The 10802-nt window shown below is 27.3% G+C and overlaps 1 protein-coding gene across 3 annotated transcripts; it reads right to left on the reverse strand.

Moving 5' to 3' along the window:
• Positions 1-2022: 2022 nt before the first annotated feature.
• Positions 2023-10590, reverse strand: LOC107454971 (BPTF-associated chromatin complex component 1). 3 transcript variants are annotated; one of them, XM_016072349.4, is made up of 5 exons: positions 10078-10590; positions 5983-6077; positions 5377-5478; positions 3488-3651; positions 2023-2633 (listed from the first exon to the last, which is right to left on the reverse strand). In XM_016072349.4, exons 1-5 carry the CDS (start codon positions 10195-10197, stop codon positions 2539-2541), a joined length of 576 nt encoding a protein of 191 aa, XP_015927835.1. In that variant the 5' UTR covers positions 10198-10590; the 3' UTR covers positions 2023-2538. The 3 variants fall into 3 exon arrangements, with proteins under 3 accessions (XP_015927835.1, XP_071033517.1, XP_015927836.1); XM_071177416.1 differs by lacking the exon at positions 10078-10590 and adding an exon at positions 9785-9871; XM_016072350.3 differs by lacking the exon at positions 5377-5478 and having other exon boundaries at positions 10078-10465.
• Positions 10591-10802: the final 212 nt, after the last annotated feature.

Genomic DNA, 10802 nt, shown 5'->3' on the forward strand with positions numbered 1-10802 from the left:
TTTCTCTCATTAAGTCTACTTGAAAAACCAGGTCTTAAGAAATTTATTACCTTATTTTTTAATATTTTGAATTATGAAATTAGATGCAAAAATTTACTATCTCAGAATAAACATACTTTTTTTTTTCTATAATATTGGATTTATAATTCTTAAAAAATGAGAAACAACCACTATTTGTGAAATATGGTCCCAATTATTTGTTTTGGAGAGCCATTAAAAGTTTAAACCTCTAAATAAAAAATTTTAATTAAATAAGTATAAGTTTCTGAATAATTAACAATTAAATTTCAAAAATAATAATTTTCTTTAAAATTAATTACTCTTCAGAAACTTTTAAAAACTCAAAAACTATTCAATTGATTTTGTTCAAATTTTATATTTTGCCAATTAAAATAATGTCATCAATCTTTAAAATGACAAAAAAACTTTGAGTATTTTAGAACTCAATTTTCTAGACTACTATTAAGTAAAATAATAATTCTTAATTATTTAAAATTATTTTTCACATAGAATCATCTTTATAATAAATAGTGTCAAAAATTTTTCCAAACACTAACAAATTTCTAAAGATGGTGAAATACATAAAAAGTAAAATTAACATTGAGTTGAGGGGCACAAACTTTCTATTGCTTTCTTAACCAAGTTTTTAGGACCATATTCTGGGGCAAAAGAATCCAAATTTGTCAACAACAAAAAAATTATGTTTAGTCTGTGCTTTTTGTGATGATTTTGCTACTTAAAATATCTTTCACACTAATTAATTAACATATTCAAGGTTAAAACCTTGAACCACTAAAATTTTGTCCTAATACATAACAACCAGATCATTAGATTAAAAGTTGTTTAATGGACATGTTTCATCTTTTTGCACACTCTACTTCCAAACATTAGAAAATTTATCTTCTTTAATTTCTACATCTTTCAACGCCTGCAATTCTTGCACAATACCGATCTCTTAATTCCTTTCTTTTTATTAAATTATCTAGTTTAAGCCTGTTTCTAATTCCTTATGGTTCACCCTCCTCTTTTTCCCTGTTGTAATTGGTTAGGAAACATGAGACTGCAAAAAACAAAAAGAGGAAATGCACATGAAACAAAAATTAATTGAAAAATATTCAAAAGTATTCTGTCGGTAGCAAACTTATCCACTGATAACATTTTTGTTTAATTGCTGCTTTGTTCTATATGATACTAATCATAGCAAGTTTTATAACATTTTAAGGAAAGAAATGATATATTACGAATTGATCAACATTTCAGAAAATATAGTATTTGAAAAATATTAAAATTAGCTAGTAATAATGGAATGCTAGTAACAAAGGTTTAATTAAATCAGATTAAATTTTTCGAAAAAAATAAAGCTAGTAATTTGAATATAAAAGATTTGGGAGAACCCTGAGAGCCCTAATTTAATTGACAAAACTATTAACTTTACAAAATAATTTAGAGGGTAAACTAGTTTAAAAAATTCCGATTTACAAGCACTTGACTTCAATCTGGTTTACTGCTTGATTTGATTAGTTTTTAAACATTTGTATAAAAACTAACACAACACAAAATAACATTCATAACACAAAATTGTCCATATAGTGGATATTTTTAAAATATTTGCAAAAATAACAAATAACAGAGAATGATAAGAAATAATAATATAGAAAAATGTTGAAAGAGAGGAAAAGCCCCAACCCGAGGAAGAAACGCATGTCAGCTTGTTTGTAATTTTCTTCTACGTCTAAGTGTTTTCATTTGAATGCTAACGAATTTTCAATAAAGCACCAAAAGTATAGTATGTTTATAAATATAGTACCATTTGTAGTTTCTTCAAAATGTTTAATTTCAGTTATGTCTTGATAATAAATAGTCTACTTTCTTAATTAATATTTAGAAAGGTGCACACAAAAAATAATTATGGAAAGTACAAAACCTGTATACAAATGCATTAATATTTAAATGTGTATCAATATTTTTTCCTCATTTGATTTAAGACTCTAAATTTGTTTTGACCAAATTCAAGGATTCCAATTAAAGTAAAACAAAACTTTTATTCATGATATTTTACAAGACAGAATTATTTACACTAAAAAATATGCACATTTACAATGAACAGAGTTATATAAATCATCTGTACATAGATTTTAAGATAAAAAAAAATTGTAATTTATCTGAAACGTTAATATGACAATGAAGAAACATTGGAAAAAAAACAGTGTTTAAACAATGAAATAAAAACTATGTTACTTCAAAATAGTTCTATAACACTTAAGACCATGAAAATATATTATACATACAATGAAATAACTAAATGAACAGTCCAATATTTAGAAAATTAGTTAGGGGTAGAATTATTTAACAGTAACAACCACAAACGAATTATTTGGATGAAAACTCAATAATTTTAAGAAAATCATTTTAGCAAATAAGCCGATCTTACACACAGAAAGCTTTTCATATGAATATTCACAAGCACATATACATTTTAAAAACAAATGGATATTTTTTTACTTAAAAAGTGGTCACACAAATGGTAAATGTCACTGCTTAATTATCAGGACTGTCATAATCTAACTTGGAGGCAGCCAAGCCTTCAACATCAACTTCCGGTTCCATTGCATTTAACATGTTTAAAGTTATATCTAAAAAATAAAAAAATCATGTTTTAAATAAGCATGAAAAAAAGCTGAATAAAAAATATGTATAACATAGTGAATTTTTAAAGACACAAGTATAAGAACAAATTATTTAAAAATTTTGGAGCACTCTCTTAACCAAAGTATTGGGGCCATACTTCTCAGATTGCGGCTACCCCTATACTTTGGGAATTAAAAAATCTGAATCTGTCGAAAAAAAAGTTATTTTTATATAGAGAAACAACGTTTTTTGGGTCTTATTTCGTAACTTCACTTTTTAATTAGCATAGTTAAGGGCACCCTTTCAAGCTATATATTATTGCAAATGAAGTAAGTTTGAGTCCTTAAACTTGAGTGAAGATCCGTTTAATAGATCAAGTTATTCAGGGTGGTCTGTTTTCTTTAGGTTTCTTTGTGTGTACTGTACACTTTTATTTGTGAAGCATTTATTGAGTTGAACCACTAGTTAAGTTATGAGGATTGTTACCACAAGAGAATCTCTAAGCTACAGACACAATTTGATGCAATGTTCAACTCTTTTTACAGTTGCTCACTTTTTTCTGTTACTGTGTTCCAAAATAAAATCAGATGACTCATGCTAACGATGACTCATGCTAACTCTTTAACAGTATAGTATCAACTTAGTGTAGTCATAAAAAAAATTGAGCGTGCACATTAGAATATACAAAATAGTTGCTATGCCCCACACTCCAAGTTTTATTTATATTATCAATACAAATTGTGGTTCAATACTTTTTTTAACAGATCTTCAACTTAATACTAATAATATATATTTAAATTTATATATATCACGATAAATTGTCTTTATGCATCAATAGAATTTATTAAACAACCTCTACCTGCTGATTTTGGTGTTGATTGAGATATCACAGAATTTAATGCTCTGATTTTATCCTGTGAAACTGTCTTGATGGTTGCAGTCATTTGTTTTTTCAAAACAGTGCCGGGATCTTCAAAACTTTTTCTTTTCACAGGCACAGGAGCTGGTTTAATTTGAGGAGAGCTAAAAATAAAAATGATCATTAATCCAACATGGAAGTATAATATTTATAGAGAAAAAAAATTAACACTCAATAAACATAAAAAACTAGCAATATGAAATAATAAAAATTAATAAGTAAGTTTTTATGCATGACTCTAAAATCAGTTGTTAATATCTTATTATATGTAAATCAAGCTCAGTTCATTTGAGCTACTGTATACCATAAATCAATAATATACCAATAACACAAAAACATAGACGAGGCAGTAGGTTCAAACAGCTCATGTTGTCTTTTCAGCTGTCTGTTATACAACATCTGCCAAAATTTTAAAATAGAAAATTTAAATAAATTATTAGATGAATGTACAAAATTCACTATCAGCTTGGCTGGAAATATCAGTTCTAAAGCTGGTAGAGAAGCTGAATTTTTTTACTTACAAGGATTTTATACTTAGGAAAGTATGAACAATTTTAAAAATGATAAAAAGTCATAGTATAAATAATTTTTTTGAGACCAAAACCATAAAAGGGCAATTATATTGTGAGTGATATTACACTTTGATAGGTTTTCTTGTTTTTAAACAATTTGTCCTTTGATAGATATTTGATAATTTTTTTAAAAAAATATATAGATATAAGATGTTTCACTGTAACTTAATAATATTATGCATATAAGAAAAAGGGATGAAATTGATAAATGTTTTATTTAGAATAAAAATATAAAATGTGACTGACATGACATAGAAAGGGCATGGAGTAAAACATTATTTCGAAATACTACATCTTCCATAAGCAATAATATTATCTTTTGAAATTTAGTTAAAACAAAAAACTTAAAATTAATGGGAAACATTAAAAATACACATAGAATGACTTATAAAAAGTAGCAAACAGGGAAAAAGCTCGTGTGACTGTTAAACTCTGTATGTGACTGATGGTATAAATACAATCTATAAAAACATTAAGAAACTTTTTTTTTATTAATACAAAATACTTAAACATTACAAATTTTTATTTTATATCTAAAATAATTAATAAAAAATATGAATATTTTTAATGGAAGAATGCTATTAAATGTATATTTTATGATATTTTTTCTTTATTTTTTTTTTTAAACTTTTTATTTTTTGCTATATTGTCCTTTATGTCATGGAATTGTCTCAAAGAGTATAGATTATGGTTGAGGTCTTTTCTACTTGACAATTTAAAAATTAAAAAAAAAAACTCTTTAATTTCTCCCCACTACTACAAAAAATTTTTTAAAAAAATAAATAATTTGATTATATTTATATTAACTTAAAATCTGAAAATAATATTATTTTTTCAGTAATGTTTTCTGATCTTCTAATTGTCACACAGTCTTCATTGATTAGTTGTTATAAGTTGTTGCACATAAGTTAAGCTTAGAAAACATAAGTATGATTTAAAGTATTTAATTATTAATTTTCAATAATTATATAATAATTTGAATTATTATTATAAGAAATATTATTATTTCAGTTATAATATTGTTTTTAAACAATATTGAGTATTAATAATACATTTTATCATATGCTTTGGTTGGTAAATATACAAAAAAAAATCTGATTAAATTAAATAAATCTCTCTCTTTTTTTTTAAATATATGATTTTTACCAACTTTGATTAAGATACATAGCATAAAACAAGACAACACATATTTTTCACACACTTTTTCGCAGCCTATTGTATCACAGAAAATCAGGGCATAAAATACTAAAACATTACATGTTTTTGCTTTTGATAGATTCATTAAGCTTTTCTAAATCTCCGCCAAATGTTTTCACAGCAGATTTTAACATATCCATTTCTTGCATTGTCCATTTCCCACTAAATTAAAAGAAAAATGAGTAAAAACAAAATACAGTCGAACAAATAAAAAAAAAATCGAACTTGCTTATAACAACAGGGAAGGGGCTACAATATTTGCCCATTATAACACAGTGCTCGTAGAAAGAAAAGTTCGCGAAAAAATCATAATGGTTCATAAGTTATGCGTCAATAGATGCATAACTAGTTATTCTCCACTCATTTTCAAATTTTTTTTGTCTAATACTTTTTATTTCTCAATCACAAAATATTGCTCCCAAAAACCAAGATTTACTTGTAAAAAGCAAGCTATGCTTCAAGACACTTATCAACAAAGTATTTCCAATTTCTTTGTTACAACTGGGTTTTCCTTAAAAACTTGTTACAAGCTAGTTCGACTGCATTTATAGTAAATATTATATTAAAAGAACTAAACAAAAAAACATGCAATATCGTGAAAACTTTTACTTATGAAAAACTAAGGATTCTTAAATAATTTTAAACAAAAATATGATTAAAAATTACCTTGATGGAGAGGCTTCACCAACTGAATGTAAAGTCATTATTAATTCACCAAGCTTGTTAAATGCAGCCCCTGCAGCTGTAAAAATTTCTCCAACCTGCAAAGTTAGGTTTAATATAGGAAACGTATAAATATAAATTAGAAATATAGAAACCAACTAGATATTTAAAAGGCATAAAATAAAAGTATTTTAACATTACAAGAGCCTGTATTTTGATTAAACAATTGAGTTACTACTTTAATATTGCTTGTACATAAAATACTAAGTATTTTTAGGTAATAATCAAATTAATATTTCAAATTCATTTTGAGACAAATTTATTTTGCACATGATACTGAGTTCAATTTAGTTAACAGATTAATCAATTTTTTTAAAAACTGCTTCTCAAATTTTGAAAACAGGCATTAAATTTAAAAATAAAATCTAAAAATGAATATATCAGAAAGTTGAAAACTAATGATTTACGTCATGCAGATATAACAGGGGTCTGTCTAGGTTTTTCTGACAGGTACCTATTTTGTGAAAATTTAGACATAATTTGTGAAAAATTAAAAATTATATTAAAAAATCAACACAAAAATATGAATTTATCGTTACTTAAGGGATACAAAAATGAAATTTTAAGAAAAAGTATTTTGTGAAACTGCAGTTTTTCCTAAAATTGAATTTGTGAAACTACCGTTTTTCCTAAAGTTGAATTTGTGAAGGTACCACTAAACGGTAGTAAACTCGGCCTGGACGGACCCCTGTATAATCAGAAAAAATTTTAATCCGTTAAAAAGATATATTATCCAATCAAAACCTTAAATGGAATAATAGAAATGTGGGGACTGGAAATACCTACTGTATGAGGATTTTCAAAGAAGAGATTTTAGAATCGAGCACATATACATAAAATATATATAAAATATACTTTTTTTTAGCTTAGGTGGAAACTACACTAGTAATAATAATAATAAGGTGGACCAAACAAAGAACATATTTCAGACTTCTTCAAGACTTTCAGGCTTCTTTAACAAAACCAAAATAACAAATTTCAGTATAAGTGAATTATAGCAACATATTATTGAAATTTAATACAGAGAAAAATTAAATACATGGGCAAAAAAAAAAAAAACATTTCAGAATTAACTTTGGTTAACTGAAGTATATAGGTTCGAATAATTGAGATTTTAAAGTAATTATGCTTGCTTTGCATAATTATTATTATTATCAATAAAATTGACTTATTCAGGTATTTTTCTGCAAACAAACAAAAATGATGTAAATGAAAGATATTTCCGATTTTTTTGGATAGAAAAAAGAAACTTAGTTGTTTAATAAAATATTAATAGAGGTCTTTATTACAATATTTCAAAAGTTAGAAACATTATTTTAAATAAATATTTTTTATTAATTTTATTCGCTCACTCACAACTCTTACTACCAACAAATATATGAAGCATTATTTCTCACTAAAATGCAAATACATTTTTTTCAATGTATTATCTTTCAAAATTAACACTTGTAGTGCTGTAGTTAGTTTTTTGGTTCAGGGTTCGAAAAAACTCAGAAATTTTACCCGTCCCAGAGGAGGGCTTGTCCAGCAATGTCCCGTCCTCCTTTGAAACTAACCCGTAGCTTCTAAATAAATAAATATATAATGTTCTCTTATTTATTACAAACATTTATATAAATTGCACAATGAATTAGTAGTTACTGGCATTACATTATACAGTAATAAAAGAAATACAGGTTACTAATATTAACCTAGCATTTCTTTTATGAAATAATTTAAATGACAAAGATCAAGTTATCTGGAATGTCAATTTATCCGAGGGTACTGCGTTTTTTAAATGAATCAAATATAACATTTGCCAGTTCCACAATCAATCCAATAATTTACATAGGTTTCTGCACAGAAATCTGAAAAGGGTTTTCCATTTAGGTTCATTATTGCGTTTAACGCTTCTTGTTTAAGACCAGTACATAATGTGTTTTTTTGTAAGTTCATTGTTGAAAAGCCCCTTTCAACCGCTGCAGTACTCCCAGACAGAGAAAACATCCATTTCACCATGCACAGTATGTTGCTGTATTTCTAGATTAGAGGGTCATTTTAGAAGTGAGGCCTGGACTCTTGTAAGATAACAAAAATTAAAAATGTATCACGAACATAAACGGGAAAATGGCCATCTGCGTGGACGTCGGATTCGAGAAATTGTTTGTCCGCGGGGAATTTTTGCCCGCCGAGGCCAGGCGGATGGGCGGTTTTTCGAGCCCTGTTTTGGTTCTTTTTTTCTTTAAATTCAGAAATAGTTTAAACTATAAACTCATAATTCATTATTATTTGGGCAGTGCACATGCTCCAAGAATATGTTCTGATAAAACAGCAAAGCAAATTTTAGTAAATTGGAAAAAACTCTTTAGCAAGTGGGAAAAAAAAGACTAAAATATACTTTAATATATTCATTAAAATTGTTATTTCGAACACCATGTTATCATTCCATTATTTTAATAAAAACTTATAATGATTTTAATACTTTTTTTTTAATATTAAGCCCGACTGTAGGTTTTTATCATTAAGTACCATCTTCCGTACCTTAATACAAAAAATAAGAGATTTCGGACACAATTTTTTTGTGTCGTCGCTACCTGAAAAAAGCCTATAATTTTAGAATGAATCATAGAATCCCTATCAGAACCTATGCCAAAACAAATGCTAAGTTTTGGCAACTACTGTAACAGTTCTTCCTAGGAATAAAAAAGGGCAGGGCGCTTCCTCATAGAAAAGGGCAATATGAGTTTTGGCAGGGCACTCACTTACTACCGTTAAAATTTATCAAAATATGTAGGTATTATTAAGTAATAACTGAATTTGATCCTCAATTATTTAAATTACCCTCTAATACTATTGTCTTATGTGTATATTTTACTATGTAATTCTCACTCATAATCAAAATAACAGAAAAATTTAAAGCTTTTGAATAATAATTGAACTGAAAATTATGCGAAATTAACATTAAAAGGAGCATTTTTAAATAAAAGGTATTTATTTAAAAAAATTAAAGCTAAAATTTAAAATCACTAAGAAATATATAATAATAAACCCTCCTCTGAAATAAAAGATGTAAATATCTCTGGGGCCATGTATCACACAAATTTTAACTCTCTCTTCGAAAAACGCTTAGGGAAAACACGATACAATGGCCCACAAGAAAATTTTTTAAAAAAAAAACAGATCCAAAGACCAATTAACAGGATATAAGTCATAGTCTACCCCAAGAAAACCTCGACACATTTATTTTTAAATCTTTACAAGCCTAAAATACATTTCCCACCTAGACAATTGTAGCTGATGTAAATAGATACTAATACTGAATAACCCCTTAAAAGTTAATAAGCATATTTCTAATTGATCATGATTTTATATTTGTTAGTTTTATACATGTTTCAGGAGCTGAAGCTTTGTTGAACTAGATATTTTAATAACCGCTGTTATTCAGAAGGAAAGGTGAACAATTTTCAACTTCTCTCGTAAATCATAGTCAATACAAAACTTAGATTAAAAGAAATATCTACGACTTAAAACTTAACTCAGAACCTTCTAAAAGGTCATAAACTTTCTATTGAAACCGTGAAGAAGGAAAATTTAATCTGATAGATTACTTTTAAAAAACATAGAATAGAGAATAAATATACTTCTTTCATATTTTTTAAACAAACACCAAAAATTCATTTTTTGGCTATAATCCAAATTTGGACAAGCAAATGATATACTCGAAATTATAAAGAACTTTCCATAAAATAGTGTAAAAAAATCTTGCAACCACAGATAGCGAACGGTTCAATGCATAGCAAGATTTAAATTCAATAATTACATAAGTGGCACAGAACATAATTCATCAAATCTCCATTAGTAACTAATTAAATATATTTTCATGCGCAATAATACATGAAATTTCAATCGTGTGTGACTGTTTATAGCATTGTTTGAAGTGTTTTTAAAAGCTTAACTATTAGATGAACATTTCAACACTATTGCTCTGAATGTTTTACTCTGTTATATTACAGTATGCTATGAAAAAAAACCCGGTTACATAAAAAAAAATATATTTACCTTGCTTGAATTTGAATGATTCATTTTTAAATCTTTTTCTGGCAGTTTCTGACGAATAGTTTGTTTATTTAAATTGGACGATTGATTTAGGGTTAAGCGGGATATACGTTGCTTTTCCATGATTGCTGAAGCTTATAGCTTACCAGTTTAAATTCTGTTATGACCTGCTTCAAATGGGCAGAAATAAAAACCCTGAGGATTATCCGAAGGCATGTCATGACAATCCCTTTAGTTTTGATTGGCGATCGAAGACGCCACGAGAGCAGAACTCTCTACCTATGGCAACACTCACATGCTTGTGGAGTGTCATAGAAGTACGTTATTTTCTGTCTTGATTTTAAAATAAATTAAAACCTTTCAAATTCGGAAACTATTTGCAACTGAAAACTACAATGAACATAGTTCCAAAAAAAGTGCGGTGGAAATTGGCGATCGAATTGGGCTGCAGGTGGCGTAAATCAGAACTCTTTACCTATGGATGGGTGATCGTGTAAAGCTAAGGGTGGCGGCGCTAGTGGTAAAATTGCTCTTTCCAGACTTCCGGGTTACTGCTTCCGATATATTTTTTCGCCGCAGATTGAGAAAACGCGCCATCATATTATTGCATCATATCTTTTGCAGTATTTCACATGTACCGAGTTCTTTCTTTCAGCTTTTAAACTTCAGCATTATCATATTAATATTATAATCATTGGAATATTTTCTAATTAGGCTAACTTAAAAAG

The sequence above is a fragment of the Parasteatoda tepidariorum genome, chromosome 2 (assembly GCF_982258835.1).
Source record: "Parasteatoda tepidariorum strain Cologne lab strain chromosome 2, Ptep-v5.0, whole genome shotgun sequence".
In the NCBI taxonomy this organism is placed as follows: domain Eukaryota; kingdom Metazoa; phylum Arthropoda; class Arachnida; order Araneae; family Theridiidae; genus Parasteatoda; species Parasteatoda tepidariorum.